Source organism: Salvia hispanica, chromosome 2, assembly GCF_023119035.1.
Source record: "Salvia hispanica cultivar TCC Black 2014 chromosome 2, UniMelb_Shisp_WGS_1.0, whole genome shotgun sequence".
NCBI lineage: Eukaryota > Viridiplantae > Streptophyta > Magnoliopsida > Lamiales > Lamiaceae > Salvia > Salvia hispanica.
This window is the reverse complement of record NC_062966.1, coordinates 18,670,531-18,694,901: the sequence shown is the minus strand read 5'-3', so window position 1 is coordinate 18,694,901 and position 24,371 is coordinate 18,670,531. Positions and strand designations below refer to the sequence as shown.

The window sequence follows — 24,371 nt, the reverse complement described above, 5'->3', positions numbered from 1 at the left end:
TCTTGTTGTTCTTATTGGGATTACTACTCTTAGACCTAGACTTTCCTCTGTTTGACTTTTTCCCATTATCATTTTGCTTCCCATTGTTATTTCCCTTGAATCTAGATCTATCTCTAACATTCAGGGCTTTATTTTGACTGGTTTTAACCTCATTATTCTCCCTAAGTTCAAGTTCCTTAGACTTAAGAGAGCTAATGATCAAATCAATGGGAGCAGAATCCCTCCCATACTTAATAGCAGCCTTCACATCACTGTATGAGTCAGGGATAACATTCATTAAAGCTATGCTAGTATATTCATCAATAGTTTTATCACCAACACGTTTAATGTCTTGAACAAGCTTTTGAAACCTATCCACATTGTCATCAATGTCCTTTGTAAGATCAAGCTTGAATTTGAAAAGTTTTTCCAACAAATACATCCTACTGGACATGGAAGTTTCAGTATACAAGGTTTCAAGAGTTTTCCACAATTCAGAAGTAGAATCAATAGTTCCAACCTTCCTTATGACAGAGTCACCCAGGTTGAGGATAATAGTTGACCTTGCCAACTCATTCATTTCAGCTTCCTTTTCCTTAGATTCTGTTTCTGGAATAGTATTTTCAACATCTTTGAAAACTTTTTGCTTCCAAATGCTAAAATCATTTTTACCATTGAAGGGAATAATCCCAACAACACAAGCACTCACTGAATGAGGGCGCAGGGGGTCACTCTAGGCAGTTTGGAATAGCACTTGGTGAATAGGTAATTCTCTCTTTACAAGCAGTACAAGAAAATTCAGAACACACAATTTGCTAACTCTTAAAACACACCAAAGCACACCACAACGGAAGAAGAAGGAAAACAGTAAAGCACCTTGGAAAGCAGTAAGTCCTAGAAGACCTATACAAGAAAAACAAGAGAAAAATAGCCTAAAGCCGCGACAAGCGACTACTACCAGCAACAACTGCCCACCCCTAAAACTAGAAAGCAGTAAGAGTTTAAGGGTTTAGCCAATTTACCAGAGCGAATATCCTTCGTTAAGGAATACTCATCTTACCTCGGGGCCTATACCGGAGGCCGAGCTTTACTCTGAAGAGCCCACCTCCTTAATTTTGCGACCCGACGCGCCCAAGTGATCCCCTCGTGGCTCTGCTACCACTGTAGGGATCAGACCACTCGGGATTCACTAATTACCGGGACCTCTTTATACAATTGTTCTGAGATGGCTAATCTCAGAGTTACAAGCCAAGATACAAAGTATACAATCGAACTATACAACCTACTGATGCTACAAGATACAAAGGAACCCTAGCACTAAACTGAACCCTTGACCAGTTCAGATTCCATAGCTATATTCTTGGATCTTGACCTGCACACTAAGTAGATTGATTAGTATAGTAAGAACTCAGATCCTAAAGGATCTGAAACAAGAACAATCTGAAAACACAAGTAATAATCCGAGGGACTTTGGCTCAGGTTGCACACGCAACTTCACAAGGGCCAGAGACCTCCACCGTCTGCACCGCGAGTCACAAGGGAGCACCGTGAGACTGAACAACCCCCAAACCCTAGGGATTAACCGATTACTACTTCACAGAAGCGATTCACCACAAAAATCACAAGGACTCGTCTCAATCACCAAGAACACTGCCAGAACATCACCAATTGTCCCTCACACAGAAAGATCTTCTCAAAACTTCACCGAATGCAAAAGATCAAAACTCAACCGTTCGATCACCAACAGATCCACCACATCAACACAACGTTGAAAGGATCTCACTCTTCCTCACACAACAAGAGAAGGAATGATCGGAGAAGATGACCGGAGAAGAGAGAGAGAGATAGAGAGAGAGAGAGAGAGAGAGAGAGAGAGAGAGTGTGTAGAGCAGAATGAATGAGGCGGATTAGGAAGAGATAGAGTTTAACCACTCACAGAAAACACACCCTAGACCCAACCGGCAGCATTCAAGATCTGGGTGACAATGTCACGTGGCAGCCATCCGTTAATCCCAGCTAAGTTTTGGGCCACAACACATTGGGCCACAAATAATAGAATCTGAGCTTCGAATTAATTAAGCCCACAATTAATTCCTCCAGCCCAATTCACAATTGGCCCATATATCTCACAGTTAGTGATGTACATATATATAGTTGAGAAAAGATATTTGTTATTACTCCTTATGTTCATGAATATGAGTCGTGTTTTTCTATTTTGGTCTGTCCGCGAATAAGAGTCCCGATTCATAATTACTATAAATTGTAAAAAGGCCTCACATTTCACTGACTCACTCCACTCACATATAATTTAATTCTAGTAATATATACAAGTAAGACTCATATTCGACTAACTTTCTTCCATCCACTTTTCTTAACACTTCTTAAAATCCCTGTCGGATAGGAATAAGATTCCTATCCACGGACGGATGGAGTAATTCCTAGTTTAAAATTATGCTGCGTACAAGATAAGAGACCTTTGGCAGCATTAACCTCTCTCCACTTGTCAACTCTCACACATTAATCTTCATCATACTTAATAGTAGTACTACTTCTAGAGACCTAATTGCAGATTTATGTTGGAACTACTACAGCAAAAGACACGGAAAACAAACAAATTCTTACGGATCTATTTAGGTGGTTATGCATTCGATTCCAATTTCATGCAAATTAAACTAGATCTATAGATATAACACATCAAAACACATAATCATCCTTATTTGATGTAGATTCGATTGTTACCTCTTTATCCATCATAGGATTGACGTTGCTAGTTGCACCACCCGGAAATCCTTGATTTATCGACCACGAGTCTTCCACTCTATTCCCATGTCCTTGATTATTCATACGTATGGGAAGATCTTGAAGAATCAATAATAGTTTGAAGAGATCTAGGAAGAACACTACACAAGACAATCTATCTTGATTCAATTCTATGGATTAGAATAAACAAGATAAGACAAGAATCAAAACCCTAGCTCTCCCTTTTGTGAAGCTTTAAAATCGAAGTGAGGGAGAGAGAGAGAAACCACACGAGTGGCGGCTAGGGTTTAGAGTGGGAGAATTGTGTTATGCCTTGTATGCTAGGGTTTCCACATCTCATCACTATTTATAAGCTTGGACTAGGTTTTGGGCTTGGGGATCCATGGAATGACTTAGATGTTGGGCTCACCCATTAGGTAAATATCTAATTAAATCAAATGACCCATGATTTAATATATTATCAATGAAATATTATTTTGTTCCACTACAGAATAATATTGCACTCCCATCTAAATCAACAAATTACAAATAACTTGGGTCCATTTTATTTTACAATATTTCCCGCATTTAATATTATCTTAATCCATCAATTTAATTATTTTGTCTGCTACGTGACTTGAATTAAATTAATTCACCGAAGAGTTTTCTAGTTTGAAACTTTATTTATTATTCGTGGAATAAAATTCCAACTGCGCAGATTTCTGAATAATAAATTTCTTTTTCAAACACCTCTTTAGGGATCACCTCTTGGAGATTTAATCATACCACATTGGGCACGCGAATTCTATGAAATAATATTCCAATACCTTCATGATATTCAATTACTACCACCCAAGATATCATATTTGAGTTACGAACAAATTCTCCCATATTGATAAGTCAATGTGGCGTCTGACTGAATAAACAATATTGATATTAATATTATAGACTAGAAAATACTAAACTTTCTTAAATATATTCTTACAGTAGATAGCAATAAAGAATACATTTCGTATTAGATCCTTTCAATGTTTTACCACACCGGTGTTACTAATCTCTTCTTCTCGAAGCATCTTTTAGTATACAAACTCCAACAATTTAATGTCTTGAAAATGCATAAAGTAATTCTAATCGTTCACTACTAGAGTGTTGTTCTAAAAGACTTGTACCTTATCACCTTCCTTGTGAAACGAGAGGGTTTCACGAAGGGCTATTTTCTATTGGATGGGATGCTCAAGAGCTTCCCATATAGGGCCATCTAGTGAGAACATGCAGTAGGAGTAAATTTCATGGTTCAAACACACCTCATAGAATCTAGCAGTATAATCTTGGTTGTCGAAAGAGGATCGTTGAAAGCTCGAACTCTTAAGTGTATCTCTAGTTCACGTACAAATTAAACAGATGGGGGTTCACGCACTTGACCAAGATAAAATGATAAAACTATCAACGAATCAAGTAAGCTATTAACTAGTCATTGGGTGTGCAAACTAAGAGATTTAGGGCTTTCAAAACCTTAACCCACAATACTATAAAATAGTAAAGGGAAGTAAGGGTCGAATCCCACAAAGGCGGAGGCATGTCGAGTTGTGTTTGAGACATTTGGAAAAATTTGATTGCTGCCACGCTTCACAGTGGGTTAAATTTAAAACTATGGAACTGAACTGATAAGTCCCGAAACCTAATGGATCAACTAAACTAAACTAGGACAGAGCAAAGACATATTAAACTAATCAACTAGACTGACACACTAAGAGTATTTCTGCAAAAAGGTAAATCGGGACCACTGACTCAAAACAGCGCACTACAATAAAACTGAAAAATGGAAAAGGTGACAAAGATGGTTATGCTAACGAACCGCGACCTTCTCCTTCTACAATCAACCAAAAGTAAATTAGCCACGCAACTACAGCGGATCTAACAGAGTACCTAGCGTAAAACAGGAAATACGAAAAATCTAACCAGATCCATGCAATTCAGGCGAAAGGAAAACAAATCAAAAGTAAATTGCTCCTGCATCATGCAAATGGACATCTCAAACTCAGATCCAAACGTAGATTAAACAAAATCGGGCAGATCTAAACATCTAACACAAATTGGTACACTATCTTAACGATCAGCGAAATCAAGCAGAACTAAATCTAAGTAAAGCAAGCACCAACTCAGAAAATATCAGATCCAAACCAACATCCATCAAAAACTCCATTTATAAACAAACTTCAACAACTCTGGCTCAAATCCAAAAATTCCAACAACAAACTCAAAGATCAAACGATAAGAATCACTTGCATACGAATTAACTAAGAGCGAAACTAAAAAACAATGGTAGATTCAGAAATTTAACAAGAACTAAAACTGAAAACTAAGTAAACAATGTATCAACCCCTTGAAATATAGGAAAAACATAAACGAACAAAAGTTTCTTTTAAGATTAAGGCTCCCTTTCTTCCTTGACGAGGAAAAAGAGAGGGATGTAGTGGTAGAACTTCTCCTTCAGCTACTGCTATCCTCCTTGTTCCATGCTAGCTTGTGGTGTGAAATGTATGTGGTGAAGTGGTGATATGTGTGTCTTCGTGTGTGTGAACTGGTAACCTCCTTCTTCCACGTTTCTTCTCCTATTTATAGGACGGCTTTGGGGCATAAATCCCTAGGGTAAACTCCTCATGATTTGGCATTAATACCCTTTGATAGGAAGACATTCTTCTTTCTCTCTCCTATGACTCATCCTTCGTTGATTCCTGATTTCGACACATCTTGATCAACTCGTACAGCCGCCAAGTCCATTCGCTCTGTCCGCCTTCACTTGATCAGGTTGCTTCAGTTCTGGACAATTTTTTCGCTTCTTTTCCCAATTGATCATGTTGCCCCAATGCTTAGCCGCTCTGATGCTTTTCAACTCCTGCACACTTAATTTACCACTTTTTTCAATATTAATGCCCCGATTAGTGTAACAACCATCATTAAACTATGCTTAACGAGCCCTATCAATCCTATGATAACGTCTGCATACATCGGCACACCAAAACAAGATTAGGATCAACCTCTGGGACAAATCCAGAAGCATCGACGTCTTCTTCTTCTTTCTTTACAAATCCAACTCCAGTCGTTGTAGTAGCATCAGCACTCTCTTCCTGCTTCACAAATGCAGCTCCAGTAGCATCGACGTCTTCTTCTTTCTTTACGAATCCAACTCCAGTCGCTGCAGTAGCATCAACATTCTTTTTCTACTTTACAAATGCAGCCCCAGTAGCATCAACATGCTCTTCCTTCACAAATCCAGAAGAAGCTCTAGCATCGCTCCCCAAATTTATCGGGGCAAAACATGATTTTGATTTCTCAAGGCATTGTTCAGTAAGCCCTTTCCTGCCGTTATTAACACAGTTACTCCAACAATTTCTTGATGAACTCACTGATTATCTCACATATAAAAATCAAATGAAATTGGTGAAAATATCACACAATAATCACCATTAAAAGACACAAACACGAAAACCATAGGTTTCTCAAAATGTAAATGCCAATAACACTATTAAAAGACATACACATGATTCTCCCTGCATTTATTCCCCCATCCCATGTATCTAGGGCACCCCCTTCCCCCCTCTGTCTCTTCTAAGATTACAGAACGAATTCAACAAGAAGCAAACGCAAATAACACTGTTAAATGTAAAAACATGATTATGTGATTTTAACACTGAATGACTTCAACGCAAATAGAAGAAAACAATAGCTTTCCGAATATGCAAACGCAAATAACACTATTAAAATAATGGGATCATGATTCTGTGATGTTAACACCAAAGAGCATGCAAAATAGAAATTTCCCCAATTAAAAACGTTGGGATCTTACAAATACTTCAAAAGGCAAAAATTAATGTTTGCAACGGACCCCAAAAAAAAGAAGTAAACTTTAAACTGGGAAAGTGATTAAAACTGTTTATCCCTCAAGGGTGAAACCATATACGACACAAGGGGGAACGATAGGATGATGATTTCCCCAGGATTTCCCCGGATTCGGGTGACCATGGGCTGGCGGGGCAGTAAAACCCGGACACTTAAGGCGTTTTTCAGGTTTTTTCACAAGTTAGTTTTGGACTTTAACTCAACCTTTCTCTCTCCCAAGTGGCTTCTTTTAAGGGGGGTTGCCGCTTTTGGGTGGCTTCCTTCGAAATTTAACTTTTCCCCTTTTTTATGATCGCCCCTTTATCCTTCTTCTCCCCCCGACCTTTTCTCGGCATGCATCGGCGAATTCCCCTTCTAGCGCTCTTTTCCATCGTCTCACTGTCCCCTCGATTGGTAATACAATATTTTTTTTAATTTTTTTATGAACTAATGAGAAAATACAACTTTTAAGTGATATTAATATATATGCACTTTATTTAAATCTGACGTGACAACTATCAATAGTAAAAATATTCATGTTAGTACTATTTAAAAAAAACTCTCAATATAATTATTTTAACTCAAATGGATAATAAACCTATAAGCTATGGATTAGTACAAAATATCAACTCATAAAAAACAACTTAATTATTTGATTTTTCGACCAAAACTATTACTACTACAATTAGCTATCCAAAAGCATTTAACTGGAATTATTTTTAATTTTGATTTTTAAATTTTGTACTTTGAATATTTTTAATTTAACTTTTCCTCAAATTTATCTCTCTCAATTCGGGGTGGGGAATTACACCAAAATACCGAACTTACCGTATCGAAAAAATACCGAAAATACCGATTTTTCGATATGGTATGATACCGTACCGAATCTTTCGATACGGTAACGGAATTAGATTTTCTACACTGCGGTATATCGGTATAATTTACCAGTATATACCAGTATATTTTACCAGTATACCGGTATATATATAATAACCAATCGGTATATTGGTATATACCGGCATACTGAATCATCGATATATACCGACACTTTGGTATACCGGTATACCGATTGATTATTATATATATAAACATACCTATATAAAATTTATACTAAAATTTAATAAGTATGACTACTATATGAACAAGATTTGATTGTGATGAAGTTTAATTGTCTTGACTTTTTGAAGTAGTTGAACACTTGAATTGTTTTTTTGAATATTTTGAGCATAATAGAATTTTTTCGGTATAACACGTATAACGGTGTGCCGTACCGCAGTTCGGTATACCGAAAACACGGTATGATAACAATATCAAGAACTCCGGTATACCAAGAAATTCGGTACGGTATCGTTATGGTGTTTTGTCATACCATAACTTTCGGTACGGTATACGGTATGACACTCGCGGTACGGTATACCTTACCGAACCACCCCTACTCTCAGCAGCTTTATCTATTTTTAACAAAAATAAACACTCGGCCATGAACTAAAATGAAAACCCTAAATTTTCCGATCAACTTATCCGTACCTGGCCAAAATCGGATTCCGTCGGCAGAAATCATCAAATTGGACGGATTCGAATCCCGATGAACAATCGAATTACGGAATGCGTCGGGAAAGGTAATTTTATTCGTTCAATAAGAGATAAATATCTTTCAAATAGTTCTTATCATTGTCCAACCATAAATAAAACTTTTCTATCTGCAATTTTGCATTAAATCTATTTCTGCAACCATAAATTTCATCATTTAACTTAAAAAAGATGCTTTTGTGCATAAGTGTTGTTGATCTGCATTCTAATAAAGCATTTCTTCCCATTAAAGTACCTTCACACGGTGCTCTTCATCATGTATTCGTAGAAATTAATTTGATCAATGCACAATCAAATGGTAAGAGAAATTATTCAAACAAATTCACAGCTCAGACATAGTTCATCTAATTTAAAAGAACAAGGTATCTGAACGGCCTACTTGTCGCGTCTCCTGTCAATACTTGGTCTTTCTCCACTATATGATCTTTATTAAGAGGGCCAGTCTCCATTTTTAGTTGAGTTTCTCGGTCACAAGTTGTCTCAGCCTTACAAGAATTAAATGCAAGGAACATGAGTGAATCTTCATTTCACCTCCCACACACCATTCACGCGGGTGATTGTTTGACACCTGACCAACACTTCGACTGAGTACTTTTTCCTCTTCCTAGAATGTGTTTTTGCTATTAAGATAATGTTAAATAGTAGTAGTAGTACACATTTCTTTCTTGATAACTTCAGCTTGGTCGATTTGTTGGTCTCGGAATGTGCAGGTAGCATTCTTTGTCGAAATCCAGATAGACGACCATTGCAATAATGATGCTAGATACGGGTTAAGCCCGGAGATGAGACAACTTAGTGTCGTGGGCGCCGTCAAAGTTGCTGCGCGGGGGTTGTCAATGGGCGCCAGTACGTCATAGTTGGAGAAGAACCATCTTATCTCGACTGCACCAACAAGATTTTTCTTTTTATTTGTGGTTCAACCTCGGCAATATTTGAATAGTCATATTCGATCACTTAAATGTGATTTTATCTTTGTTTTTTATGATATATACTACTCCCTATATTGAGAAATATTGTGGTTAATTTGCTGTCTCTCTCCCAAGCCTATTTTAGCTCTCACTGATTTAACCCATTTTTCTTGTATCAGGCTATAAGCTAAGATATGTAGCGTGTTTTATTTTGGGTTTGTTAATGGAATAATGTGATTAAGAATAACTTCTAAGACGAACTAATTATATAAGTTGTTAATGGTGGTTGCTGAATGCTGAATTAGTCCTAAACGGCTAAACCCTTAATGGTGGAAGGATGAATGTTAATCAAAGTCATGCCATGTTTGCACAACCGATGATGATAAATTGTGATAAGACTTTAACTAAATATGGTAATAAATGGCTGGTGAATTAATCAGCTTCTTGACGCAGAGTGATGGTGATTTCACCAAGTTATTAGTAAGAAAGAGAAATAAATTCTATGTACAAAATTTAATACACTTGGACTTCTAAAGTTTAATGCAGTTATAAATAAAATACCACAATAAGTTATCACAGACGGACAGTTGACTAGTAGTGCTCCACATTTTGGATATTTTTTCTTTCTTTCTTTATATTTATAAGATGAAGGAAGTATATAAAAATGAGAATTACATTTTACTAACCTTTTAAACTATTTTTTTCAGATGATTAAACAATTTTTAAAAATTTATGCCAAGTCAAAACAAGTGGAGTAGTATTTTACATTTTTAATATCTTCATATTATCGTATCAGAACCAATTGTACCCAAATCGGCAAGCAAAATAATTAGTGAATTTGTGTTGGATTTCTGAGCAATATGTATACCAACCCTCAACTGTTTATTCGAAAAGGAGAAAAAAAGAAAAGAAAAAAGGAAACATTTATTTAAGTAAAATAAAGTCCATGAGTCGCTATAAAAAAAATTGGAATCTCACAGCTTAACCTCCAAATCTGCCATGGCGTGCCACTTGACTCCCTCTCTCATCCTCCTTCTCTCCCTCCTTACTCTCTCCTCACCACACCTCGATAACGGCGGCGGAGAATGGGGTCTCCTCCATCGATCAGTGGGCATCTCCGCCATGCACATGCAGCTCCTACACAACGACAAAGTGATCATCTTCGACCGCACCGACTTCGGCCCCTCCCAACTGACCCTCCCCTTCGGCAAATGCCGCCACAACGACGAAGTCATTTCCGAGGACTGCACCGCCCACTCCATCCTCTACGACGTCGCTTCCAACACCTACCGCCCCCTCATGGTCCTCACCGACGTCTGGTGCTCCTCCGGCGCCCTCAGCCCCGACGGCTCCCTCATCCAGACCGGCGGCTTCCACGGCGGCGACCACAAGGTCCGCACCTTCACCCCCTGCGACGACGAGCTCTGCGACTGGATCGAGCTCCCCCAGAACCTCTCCGTCCAGCGCTGGTACTCCTCCGACAGCATTCTCCCCGACGGCCGCCTGATCGTCGTCGGCGGCAGAAAGGCCTTCAGCTACGAGTTCTTCCCCAAGAACCCTCAAGATTCCGTTTTCTACTTCCGTTTCTTGGTCGAGACCACCGATTTCAAGGAGGAGAACAATCTCTACCCCTTCCTGCATCTCCTCCCCGACGGTAACCTCTTCGTCTTCGCCAATCAGCGCTCCGTTTTGCTGGATTACAAAATCAACAAGGTTCTACGGCATTTCCCGCCGATTCCGGGAGAGAAGAGGAGCTATCCGGCGACCGGATCGTCGGCGATGCTTCCGATCAGGCTGAGCCCGCAGATCTCCGCCGTGGAGGTCATGGTGTGCGGCGGCGCGATGGGCGGCGCCTACACGAAGGCCGCGGAGGGGATCTACGTGGCAGCTTCGAGGACGTGTGGCCGCTTACGTGTCACGGATCCGGATCCGGAATGGAGAATGGAGTTCATGCCCATGGGTCGGGTCATGCCCGATATGATCGTTTTACCAACCGCTGACGTCATCATTCTCAACGGAGCCGGAAAGGGAACCGCCGGGTGGGACTCGGCGGTTGACCCGGTTTTGCACCCGCTTCTCTACCGCACGAACGAGCCCGACGCGAGGAAGAGATTCAGTGTGCTGAATCCCACCACAATACCGAGGCTGTACCACTCAGCAGCCACGTTGCTGCCAGATGGCAGGATTTTAGTGGGGGGAAGCAACCCGCACGTGCTGTACAAGTTCACAGGCGTAAGGTACCCCACGGAGCTCAGCCTGGAAGCCTTTTCGCCACCCTACTTGGGATCGGCGCGCACGCATCTCCGCCCTTCGATTCTGTCGGTGGAGGGCTCCGCAGATGGGTTGACCATATCCTACGGCCAGAGATTCTCCGTGACGTTCAGTTTGATGGTGGAGCCTGAGGGGGAGTTCACGGTAACAATGGTTGCACCCGCCTTCAACACACACTCCTTCGCCATGAATCAAAGGCTGCTGGTGTTGTACGTTGCCGATGTACAACAGGTGTATTCTCTCACGCACCGGGTTATTGTGCATGCGCCTCCGACTGCTAACGTTGCACCCCCGGGGTATTATATGGTGTTTGTGGTGCATCACGGAGTCCCTAGCCATTCTGTTTGGATTAGAATTAAATAGTTATGCTCCATAGCAAATTCATTCCACGCATGGATTCTTCATTTTCAAATTGCTTGATAAATAATTCATTCAACGAAATTATGAATATTATGTAAGTTAACTTCCTGTTGTTGTTAATTGTTTCATATGATCAATTTATCTGATCTGACTTTTCTCGCCTTGATATTTACATAATTGTATTCATTATTGATTATTGATTAAGTAGTGTAATCATGAGAGTAGTAAATTTGCATGAAGTGGGTAAGGGAGATCATGCGAGATGATTATAAAAGAAATCATTGTCTTTCCTTTTTCTTGTTCTTTTTGTGAAATCATGGTCTATTAATGAGTCAAGTTATAGGAGTATGTTAATACAGAGACCCCTACAAGAAAATAATTGTACGTGCTACATAATGAGCCAGCTGCATTCTGCATGGCCCATTTTAGCCACGAAAATTTAATTTCTGCTTTCTCCACATTTATTTCAACCTTTATCTGACAATTAGAATAAATTTGATCCAGACATAAGCAGTGTCTGCCATGTTGTTTGATGCAAGATAAAAAAAAGTAACATGGGAAATTTAGAAATTCACACATGATCATACACAGAGCATTAAGTGACCTATATACATCAAATTGTTAACTAAAAAAGGCCCAATGCGGCACCATTCTAACCAATGTCCCGTCCCTCCATTGAACTCGCAACGCCACGGCCACCGTGATGCGATCTGTACTTATACTTATTAGCCCAAAAAAGATAATGCAAAAGGTTCAAACCGCTCAAGGCGCACATTAGCCAGTAAAACCTATGCAGCTGGTAGTGATTCAAGTTAGCTCCAGCGAGCCACGGCTGGCCACCGGCGCGAGCCGTGATGCTGTTCACGACCGACACGATGACGGTGCTGAGGTAATACCCCATCGCCAGGGACGCGAAGGACAAGGAAGTGGCGAGCGATCTCATGCTAAACGGCGCCTCCGTGAAGAAGAACTCAAGCAGGCCTGCTAACGTGAACAGGTCCGCCGATCCGAGGAGAAGGTACTGAAACGCGATCCAGAGAAACGTGAGCGGCAGAGGAGAGTCCGAGTCGAGTTTATCGTGAGCGGCTGTCCGGCGCTTGGTCTCGACTAGGGCGGCGGCGGCCATGGCGACGACGGAGATGACTAATCCGGCGCCGATGCGTTGGAGGTGCGAAATCCCCATCTCGGATTTGGAGATGCGGCGGGCCAAGGGGACGATGGCGTGGTCGTAGAGAGGGGCGATGATCATGATGAAGACGACGGGGAAGACGGGAAGGGAGGCCGGGGGGAGATTGAGGGGGCCGAGGCGGGTGTTCATGGTGGCGGCTTGCTGGACCGAGAAGGTGGAGAGCTGGGCGAGGCAGCAGTTGAGGACTATGGTGCAAGCGAAGATTGGGAGGGATTTGAACACGATCTTCACTTCCTCCACTTGCTGCACTGAGCATTTCAGCTTCGATGATTCTGTGTTTGCTGCTGCTCTGTTCAGGAATTTCAGGCTTTCCGATGGGGATTCGGGTTTCGTGCTTCTGTCTCCGTTTTCGTCTTCTTCTTCTTCTTCTTCCTTGCACCGTGGCGGGCTGCTCGACATGCTTGCCACGGCGTTGCTGGAACTTGGCGCCGTGCATGAGTTCAGCAATGACGCTATCAGGACCTGTTTGGACATGTCAATATCTGAACGAATTGACTAATGTATACTGAAGTACTATTAACTAGCCCAATATTATAGCAGTATTTTTGCTGTAATAGGAAAAATGAATGATTTATATGTGTGGCCTTAAATTCAGCCAGTTCAATCCAGTCCAATAAGAAAAATAGTACTCCAATTAACCCCTAGTTTCACTCTGAATGACTTGAGAAAAGGTGTTGGTAAAATGAAACAAAGAATTATAATAAGGATTTATAGTCATTTAAATTACGAAGTTTGGTTAAATTCTGATTAATCCCATAAGTTTTAAAATTAGAATAATAAATCACAAAGTTTTATTTATTTATTTTATTTTTCCATCAATGTACAAAATGTGGTCTTCTATGATGTTCAAAACTACTTGTGTCACTAAAATAAGTATTTTTCTTTATGTTCTTATTCTACTAAAAAAATGTCATTTTTAACATCACCAAAAGACGTCAGTTTGTTTATGAATAAGTAATTAGAAAATTTGAATTTTTTTATTTAATATTCTAATTTCAAAAACTATGGGACTGACTAGTATTTGACTAAATTTCATGATTTAAATGGAGTAGCTATTAATGTAGAAGAAGATACCTTAGATATGGTGGTTAGAGGGCTTCCAAGAGGGATCTTGTTCCTATAAAAGCTGGAACCAGCTAGAAACATGGGTATGGACAAAAGTATGGTGAGCATGGAGATTCCGAATCCCCATTGCCAACCAATGTTGTCTTCGATCCATACCACTAATGTGACGGCGATGAGGGACCCAGCGGCGAGGGAGAAGACGAAGTAGTTGAAGAAACTCGATCTCTGCTTCCTGCCACGTGGCGTGCTGCCGTCAAACTGCTCGGCTCCGTGGGCCGGCAAGGAACCCTTGATCCCGCCGACGCCCAGCGCCACTAGATATAGCCCTGAGAAAAGAAGTGCAGCCTTTGCACCACCAACTTGTTGGCATTGCATTTCTTGTTGTTTTTTGTCACATTTTGGGGGTTGTAGGGAACTTGACTTTGCTTGCATTGTCAATAATATTAGACCCTGTCACATACACACATTTTGGGGGTTGTAGGAATTTTTTTTTAACTAAATCAGATAGTATATAAAATAGAAATGTTGAAAATGGATAGGATGGTTAATGTCAAAACTTCTTATATTAAAATAAATAACAATTATATAATTTTCTTAGTGCAACATATATAATACCCTATGTGTGGTGTATGCAATGTCAAATATGAACCGTTAGATAAAAGAGTAGATGGTAGAAATCTATGATTTTTACCTAGCACTAGTTACATGTGAATAAGGCATTAATTGAACTTAGAGCATTATATAAATTGCACTTAGAACATTAGATAAATTGTACTTAAGTAATTAAACCATAAACGTTACACGTTTTAATATAAGAATGAGTTTTAATATGCTCTATTCCCTATTGAAAATATACTTACAATTTTAGTTTTTCGAGTTGCCCTTCATATTTTATTATTACATCACTTTTGATTCGAACTATCTAGTCTCAATGTACTCATATTAAATACAAATAACTTACAAGCTTAGTGCAAGCATTTTTATATTCTACACAAATAAAAATGGTTTCTTTGTATGAGCTAATCCATTATACGCGTCACAAGTGTTACGTGAAGGGGAGGGAATAAAAAGTGATCATAACTAGTGGCAATGATCTATTGGTCGAGGGCCTTTAGGCATGAAACATGATGTCTTATCATGTTAAATGATAACCAAAAATAAGCAAGGAAATCATAAACAAAATAAGATATTTTCACCGCACTACTTTAAAAGTTAGTTTGCCTTTTGTCTGTATCTACGCACAAAAAGCAATAAATTGCGGCTTTCACTCGAGTTATGGAGTAGTACTATTTTCGATTGAGTTACATTAAAAGTAATCAAATCTATCACGTATTAAAAATAGTATAACACTATCCTTAATTGTTATTAATACATCGGTTAGTCGGAATATATTGGCATATGATGTGTTCAATTATCATAATTTTAGAAAGAGAGAAAAAATGATAAACGTTATAATTAATTGGACAAATCTCGTAGCAGTCTAATGAATTTATATGTGCATCTTCCAAATAATTCTCATCGCTAGTTGAAACGTATTTTAATTCTCGTCACATAGAGGTAAGCAATATACTAGGGAGTGGTATTTATTTGAAAAGGAAATATACTGACCAGGAACTCAGTAAGGGCACTAATTATGTAGATATTGTATGTGGTGAAGAAAGCGTCGGATAAAAATCCACCCAGAAGGGCTAAAAGAAACGCCGTTCCCATGAAATTGGTGACGGAGTTGGCCGCCTGCGACGGCGAAAAATGCATGTATTGCGTAAGGTACAACACCAAGTTGCTTGCATTCGCCAGGTACGCCAAATTCTCCAATACCTCCACAACTGGTATATCATCAAATATATATATCCAAACATTAAATCAAATTAAGTCATCACAAATATTTTGTGATATTGCAATGATTTGTACGTTTTTATTGTGTTATGAAAAGTGTATTAAAAAGTGAAGTTAATTGGTTGGGATCATGCAAGAATTCACACAACTCCAAGTGGCTTTTTTGGGTCTTCTTCACGTTGAGTGTGTGTGACAGTGTGTGGTTGAGATGGACATACTATATATTTTTGGTTATATATATCTTAATTACTTACCTAAAACAAAGATGGCAGCTCTCATACCGCCATGTTTGGTTCTCACAGCAGCTTTGCCTCTCCAATCAACATATCCCTCCCATAATTGGTTTTCCATTTCCTGACAACCAAACACTACTTAATCAATCATCTTAATTTTTTCAAATTTCAAACTGTGCGAGAGAATGAGCCAACAAAGGCACTTACCATATCTTTCTCTCTCTCTCTCTCTCTCTCTCTCTCTCTATCTCTAGATGAAAGTATTTTTGAAGGAATGATAAGTTGAGAGAGAGAGAGAAGAGTGATGATCAGTGGTGGAGAGATACAATATGTGACAATGGGAAAATAAAAAGAGGTTGGGTTTGTACTGGATTTGTAAGGATTGATATTCTTATATAATTGGAGGGCAGAAAAGGAGAAAAGGAAGAGTGTGCGGTTCTAGTGTCACATGTTGCTGCACCTCCGTGAATGGACGCCTAAATTATTAAATTCATTAAATATTAGTAAGATGCCAACACTATATTGCATAATCCGTAGGTTGAATTTAATATCAACTCTATATTACATAATCCAAAGGCTAACATTAAGTCATTAATACTTGCTACAAAGACAGATCGCATGTCGATTATTATTATTATTATTAGATATGCTGGAAAAATATTTGTAATTTGCCTTATAGTACATGTAATCAAAAATATACTTACAATTTTAAAGTTTTTATAAGTTGAGCGAGGAATGAGCATATATATAGTTGGAGATTTCCCCAAAAGAAGGGCATTGAACATATGATTTATATATGCCTTGTGATTAGATATCAAATTTGAAAATGAAAGTTCTTGATCAGATACATTGCAAGTAAGTAAACATTTTTTTTTCCAAAATGGGCCAGAGAATGTGATTTTAATTAAAACTAAACCTAGTCAAAATTCCTGTCTACTTCTTACAATCGACGATATCCTTTTTTATGAGAGAAAGTAATTAAGATTAGTTGGGCATATATACGTTTACATTTCTTTTGAATTGATACCTACTACTGCAGCAAATTTAAAATATGATTTTGTTGAATCTGAGACCAAAAAAATACTCTTTAACTAAGAACCATATAAAAAACATGCATGTATATATTTTCAATAATTCATCCCCACTAGTGACCATCATGAGCTATGGCCTATGAGCCCAAAGCCCCAAACAATATTTTTTTAAAAATGCCGAAGCATTTTAATAACTTTATATTTGCTAATAAGTTAAAAATTACTACTATTAAATGCAGTTATAAAGATATAAACATAACGATTTTTTCTATATCCTTCAATTCTCTTCTTACTACAGCCACGCCATCACCAACTCCCTCCTAAAACCGACGAGCAATTGTCGCTGTCTTCTTCGATGGACTTATTGTGTTTCTCATCATGCTCAACGATATTAATTTTGTCTTCATTTGATTTTAAGATTCGTTTATAAGATAAACATGAAATAATGATCAAATTATTCTGAGAATTTATGAATGGATACTTTATCTCCTATTCATTCCCAGAGTCTTATTTATTCTTTAGTAAAAAATTAGTACTCCAATAGCTAAAAGTTTAGTACTAATAATTTTATAAAAAAATATGTGTGTATTATGTATACTTTCAGTTAAAAAAAGGAAAGTGGGAGCATCAAAAACATTTTGAAAATTAACATGTTGACTAGTAAAAAAAATAGGCGATGATAAGCGTAGTGGTATATGACCGAAATAAGGTAGAAATATGAAAGCACTATGTCACACACCACATTTATGGCATGTTGCTGTTCGCTTCTCCAGTCTCCACACAAATTTATTGGCCATGTAAAGAATTACGAATCTATTGGAATAATTAAAAAATTATTTTAACATATGGTGACTATGCAAATTAGTTATGGTCTACAAAATTGCAGGTATTATGAGGATTGATTCCTTGGCATACACGCGTTGCAATGGGATCCTCTGAATTTAGTTCCATTTCCTGCGATGGATTTCAGCATCATCATCAATCATAAAGAAAGAGTGGTCGCAAATAATTTTATTGGAATTTTTCGGATAAAGTAATATAATGACTTTTATTTAGTTGATAGAATTTATGCTGAAAACGTCGAGTTATGTTGACACATCAAAACTGTGAACGACATTGTTCCCTTATTTATTCATTCAACCCAACTTTGTCTATATATACTAATTATATATTCAAGACATGAAAAAGGATATAAGCATGTTACTGAGTCTTAATTTAGACAGCCTAGTATCATATTTTCATATATCCACACTAAAATATAGAAATGTACGTGAGTTGTAACTAATTGTACAAAATTAGCAATAACTTTGGCCCTTTGATTCTATTTATTAGTACAAATTACATTTGATATTCTATTACAAATTGTGAAATTGATACTATTAATTTGTCTCCAAATCGTGGGATGTATACATACATAAGAACTATCCATACTTTATTTTAGCCCATTTAAATAAGAAATATTAAAAGGGCTTTGAGAGAACATCATAATGTAGCTACGCAATTTATTGTATTAAAAAATTGGTTTTATTTTTTTTCAGCCCACATTTTGTGGAACAAAATAGACCGACACAAGTCAAAGAATTGTTATTACCTTTTGGTGGTTCATTGTTAGGTTAAAAGTTTCCATAAACCTTGCTAGATCCTGATTTCCTAAATTATAGTAGTATATGAATTTTATATTTCCAATACCTTTTTGTGGATCGAGATTAATTGGACATATTTATGGCAGGATTTGTGGAATATATTCTACCTAACCTCCTAGCCTGTAAGTCTTGTAACAATATTGTTCCTTCTATTCTAAGAACATCTCCAATGCTACATAGGACAGCAATAGATTAGCCATTCTATCTCCTGCCACGTCAGCAACACTAAAAAATCTACCTGTCACATCAGATTTAGGCCAGCCATAGGCCAGCCGCAATAAAAATAATTCAAAATATACTACATTTACAGAATTAAAATTACGATTAAATTACGGAATTAAATTTACGACACATATATGGAAAATTTAATCCATTCCATTTAAAAAAAGTACAAAGATTTAAAAAAAAAGTACTCCCTCCGTCCCATAAAAGTTGATACAAAACTTTTGGGCACGGAGATTAAGAATTTATATTAAATAAATAAGAGAGATGAAAAAAGTAGGAAAGATAAGAGAGAGTAAAGTAAATGATGGAATAAAGGAAGAGTGATTAGATGTTTTGTCTTTTGTTAAAAAAGGAAATGACTCAACTTTGTTGGGACGGACTAAAAAGGAATACGACTCAACTTTTATGGGACGGAGGGAGTACAATGATGCTCTTGTACAGAAAGTTAGAGAGAGAGAAAACTCGTTAAAACAAGTGGTGCAAATGAAAATGAAACTAAAATCGCGTTTATATAGGTTTTTAAAAAAAATCGGGGCTAGCCGATCGGCCAGCCCACGCCGGTCCGCTCCCCGATTTCGCTGGCCGCCTCCAATGGTTTGGCTAGCCGACCGGCCAGCGCGAAGAATCGGCTAGCCGACCATTGGAGATGCTCTAAGGCTCATGAACCTTTTTTTCTTAGTGACTGGAACTCAAAAACTAATAATTAAATCCATCACAAATAAATTTTCCATCACACGTGTTTATTTGTGTAAAGTTGAAGTTGGTCGTCAATAATGAAGATTTTAATTATTCTACTAATTTCTTAATTGAATCATATATAGACATTATCATTATTGTCATTGTTAACTTTTCCTATGATGCTACAAACTTTATCCGATAGATTTAGTTTTTCCGGAGTTCATGGTCGGTTATGATAAATATAAATGTTTAGGTCACAGTTCAATGAACTTGAGTCAAGTTCTTTTAGTCCACCATAGAAATAGGTGTGATGCAATTAGCCATAATCAAACTATTAATAAAATATCTTCCACTAGAGTTCCACAACAAATTTTAAATATGACACTACATATGCCAGATATAGGCTTAATACATTATTAAATTATAGATTTTTTCTGAATAGATACGTATGAACTATGAAGCCTCGATAGCCATCAGAAATGAAGGACAAAATATGATTTGCAGTGAACCAAATCTTTTTATATATGAAAAAAGAATTCATTATCATTTTGTTCACATTGTGGAAACTGGAAAGTGTCATTATCAGTAACGCCACGCTGAATCTATCTATTTGGAATTTTGGATGTGGTTGTAATGAATTTTGGGACTCCATTTATGGTAAGACGTGTTATAGTTTCTAGAAGATTAAGAATTAATCGAATTAATTAATTAGTAATTTAACTAGCGTAACTAGCGATATATATTCGAAAGGGGGAAACATAATTATACGCTTAGACCATCTCCAACCATTACACTAAACTCAAACCTATTTTAGTGTAAATATCGCACTAAATATTGATTTTACTCCAACCATTTACATTAAACTTAAACCAAAAAGAATATTCTCCACTCACTTACTTTTTATACTTTTGCAATCATATCTATATATTTTATCTAAATTGCACACTAACCCCATAGCAATTTGTCAATAACTTTGATTAAATTAAATTATACTATTAAATAACATAATAAGACTTATTAATTATATGACTATATATAAAATTTATTATTTATTAATCTTTAATTATTAATCTTTCTATTTTTTTTTTCGTATTTAGCTTATTAATATAACTTTTAAGTTTATTGTATCTTCTTAATCTTATTTTATTTAGGTCACGTTTCTTTTTATGCATATTTTTATTTTGATTAGGTTGTGTCTTTATATTTTTATATTCTTAATCATATTTTAGATTTTTAGTCTTTGCTTTTGAATTAATTTTATGAAAAAAAAACGTGTATAAAGAAATGGGCTAGCCCACTAATCAATAATTAAATAACATTAATAGAATTATTTAGGTTTTTATTTGTTATCTTCTTCTCCAACCTGTTGTCTGCGTGTTTTACTGAATTACTATAAGTTTTTTCCCATTCCTTTTCTTCTTGCATTTTCATTTCTCTACCTTCCCTTGTTCATTTCATAAATATAAAATGATTTGGACTTGAATGCAATAAATCTAAATCTAAAAAGTTTTTTGGTATAGTTTTAGTGTAAACCTAAAGATATGTATTTTTTCATAAAAAACCTATAATAGGATTTGTTTTGCAGTACTGTTGAAGGTATTTTCCTACTGCATTTTAAGTTTTGCAGTACTGTTGGAGATGATCTTATATCCGTATATGTGCCACTATAATGACATTGGATAGGGAGATTGATTGTGACTAGTGAGAATGTGGAATCATTTTTTAAAACAAAAAATTCATATTTTTAGTTGCTGTCAATTCACTAAAATAAAATTATACTATGTACTTAGAGGATTTGTACTATGGTACACTCATTTAGCAAAAAAGATGTACATGTACTCCTTCAACTTAAATTTCCGCAATCAAAAGACGGGAAATAGTTTTATATAATGCAACAAATAAATATTTTTGAGAAATGAAGGATAAACAAGTGGGATAATTTTTTTGAGAAATGAACGATAAACAGGTGGATGTGGGGATTAAATATGTCTATCACGAAGCTAATCTGGTGGAAGACTTTATAGCTAACTGGGGTTAAAAGATGCACGAAATCTTTCGACTGTTAATTAAATGATTAATCTCCAAGAGGCGTTAGCCATATACTTCAGCTAGACAAGATAGGTGAGATTGTTTCATGATCTGTTGTTACCTAAGCATTTATATGCGTAGAGCATTGATCTCCTCTTGTAATAAAGAAATAAAAATAAAAATAAAAATAAAAGAATAAAGTTTTTAAGAATGATTCAAATACTTTATTTATTGTGATAACTATTTTCAACCATTCAATCATAAAGATCTACAATTACATATGTTAAGGATAAATCTCTTAACAAGAATGCAGAAAAGAAGTCGCAGAAGCAAAGTACGCAGATCAACCAAAAATTGAGATGAATTGAGATTGAAATAAAGTGCGAAAATACGTAAAAGGAAAAATGTAATTTTTTATTTTCTGAATGTTTTTCTTTATGAGACAAAAATGCTCAAACCATAGAAGAATGATGAGCTAAAGAGCAACAACGACAGAAAATCTGCCTTAAACAAGCTGCTTCAGACAATGTGCACTCAAACAGAATGAAACAAAGCATAAAAAACACAACCAGGCATAATATGAAAGGATTCACACCTATTTATAACACGTGGAATATACTATAAATTACTACTATATCTCAGATAATATGGAAAAAATATGACTAATCCCTAAAATATCTAAACATGATAATACCCGCATCAACAACTCTCTTCCTTGATAAATTATCTAGCAAGATGAAAATTTGAATTTTTTTTCAGTAAAATATTTGCACTTTAAATGCAGTTAATTTATACGATCAATTCACATGTTCTCACGTTTTCGCCATAATATCAATTTCATTATAACCAGCTCAGGTGTGCATTATATTGCTAACTTTGTAAATTGCTAACTCTGCTAACTCATCAGCGCAGTGTATTAAAAATGTCAACACATAATATCAACATGATGTATTGAAATGTGAATAAAATTATGTGTTGACATTTTAATGTCATCGTGTTAGTATTTTTAATACAACGCGTTGATAAGTTAGCAGAGTTAACAATTTAAGAAAGTTAGCAATTGATCACACCGCTCATATACATTTAGTATAAATTTGGGAGAGAGATTTCACCTTTCCAATATTGAAAACTATGTCCCCATTCATCTAGCAATGACCATGCATCTATTATTAATATTCACAATTTGAAACTTTAAACCAAATATTATTATGAGAATGATTCTTATTTTCCCCAATCCTTCTTAGTCATAGATATTTTAACTTCTTCTACCAAAATTTATAGGCTCCATGTCAAAATTTTCTGCAAGATTCAAGAGTTTTAATAAATAAATAAAAGTTCATTTTATTACTATAAATGTTCCCAATTTGGATTGCAAACTATACTTACCTATAACACTTTTAAGCATGGTTAGATGCTCAATCTACAGTTTAGTCAGTCTTAATTTCGAATTTGGAATAAGCCATAAACCATATTCTTGTTTCTGGGCCCTATACAAAGCCCAATACAAGAATAGCATTAGGGAAAGTCAAAACGTAGTCTCGATATTGGATCAATCTACATCTTTTATTACCCCTATTGTTTATATTATTATTCCTCCATTTAGATATCATGGGGGGTTCGGTTGTCATGATTAAATATGTATTATGTTTGGTTCATAACATTGAACCCTACAACTTAATCCTAGATAGATAGTCTTATGATAATTAATTATCGTCTTCCCCTCCAATTAAAATAATCCCACAACTTAATCCTAGATGAATAGTCTCATGATATTAGTCATGGCAACCGAACGCTAGTAGTACTATCATCCGTCTTTTAAAGTAAAAGTTTTAAAATATCACAACTTTTATGCATAATTAGTAAAATAAAAAAAAATAAAAAAAAAGGAATGATTGAATTATTATTATGGATAATGAGTCCCATCCTAATAGAGAGAAAAAACTTTCCGTAAATAAAAAGTTCTATTTTTTAGGGATGGAATAAAGTGAAAATAATTTCTATTATTAAAGGACGGAGATAGTAAATCGATAATGCAACCAATAGACATGACCTAAACATTTAATTAACCCAGTATCCTCTTTTTGCTTAGCTTCACAATACAGGACAATAATTTTGATTTTGTTAGTGTTCATGAAGTGATGCAGTTATCTATGGAGTATTTTGTATAGGAGAAGTTAATAATGATTTGAAATAATATTCTCTCTATCCACCAATAGTCTCATTTTGTCATTTTCGACCGTCTACTAATAAATGTCACGTTTGTTTGTTTTTTACTAATATTTGAATATCATGTTCCATTAACTTTATTTCTTTATAAAACTAATACTCCATATATAAAATATGACTCACCTTCTACTAATTTTTTCATTCATTTTCAATTATAAATTTCTTAAAACTTGTGACCAATTAAATTTGGCTTCAAAAGAAATTTAGCCTGTTAACTGTGGGCGGAGAGAGTAATATATTCTAAATATGAAGAAACTATGATCAACAATTCCAACATTTGAAATGTATGTATACAAGAGACAAACATTCCAATTAGCTAGGAGTTGTACTTTACGTGTTGCTTGAAATTTGGATTCATTAAAATAATGATCTACATTGATTGGATGAGATCTAGCAATGCATCAATTCATAAATTATATTCCTAGATCCCAACGCAGCATATTCTTTAAAAAAACATACTAATATGTAATTTGTAGGTATAAACCAACAAA

At 36.3% G+C, this 24,371-nt stretch overlaps 2 protein-coding genes across 2 annotated transcripts; one reads left to right on the top strand and one right to left on the bottom strand.

The window, feature by feature from the left end:
- Positions 1–10,094: 10,094 nt before the first annotated feature.
- Positions 10,095–11,874, top strand: LOC125205024 (aldehyde oxidase GLOX-like). The gene has a single exon (XM_048103823.1). The coding sequence runs from the start codon at positions 10,095–10,097 to the stop codon at positions 11,727–11,729; it is 1,635 nt and encodes a 544-aa protein (XP_047959780.1). The 3' UTR covers positions 11,730–11,874.
- A 392-nt stretch (positions 11,875–12,266) lies between these two features.
- On the bottom strand, positions 12,267–16,423 carry LOC125204109 (protein NRT1/ PTR FAMILY 4.6-like). Its single transcript, XM_048102668.1, has 5 exons — positions 16,257–16,423; positions 16,071–16,170; positions 15,589–15,806; positions 13,990–14,430; positions 12,267–13,377 (listed from the first exon to the last, which is right to left on the bottom strand). The coding sequence occupies exons 1-5, from the start codon at positions 16,257–16,259 to the stop codon at positions 12,379–12,381; spliced, it is 1,761 nt and encodes a 586-aa protein (XP_047958625.1). The 5' UTR covers positions 16,260–16,423; the 3' UTR covers positions 12,267–12,378.
- Positions 16,424–24,371: the final 7,948 nt, after the last annotated feature.

Excerpts from the sequence above, each read along its gene's own strand:
- LOC125205024 (XM_048103823.1), top strand. The coding sequence starts at position 10,095 with ATGGCGTGCCACTTGACTCCCTCTCTCATCCTCCTTCTCTCCCTCCTT.
- LOC125204109 (XM_048102668.1), bottom strand. Across the intron at positions 15,807-16,070 it reads AGCTGCCATCTTTGTTTTAG|TTGTGGAGGTATTGGAGAAT; the intron begins GTAAGTAATTAA and ends ATGATATACCAG. Across the intron at positions 14,431-15,588 it reads GTGCCCTTACTGAGTTCCTG|GGTCTAATATTATTGACAAT; the intron begins GTCAGTATATTT and ends TGTATGTGACAG.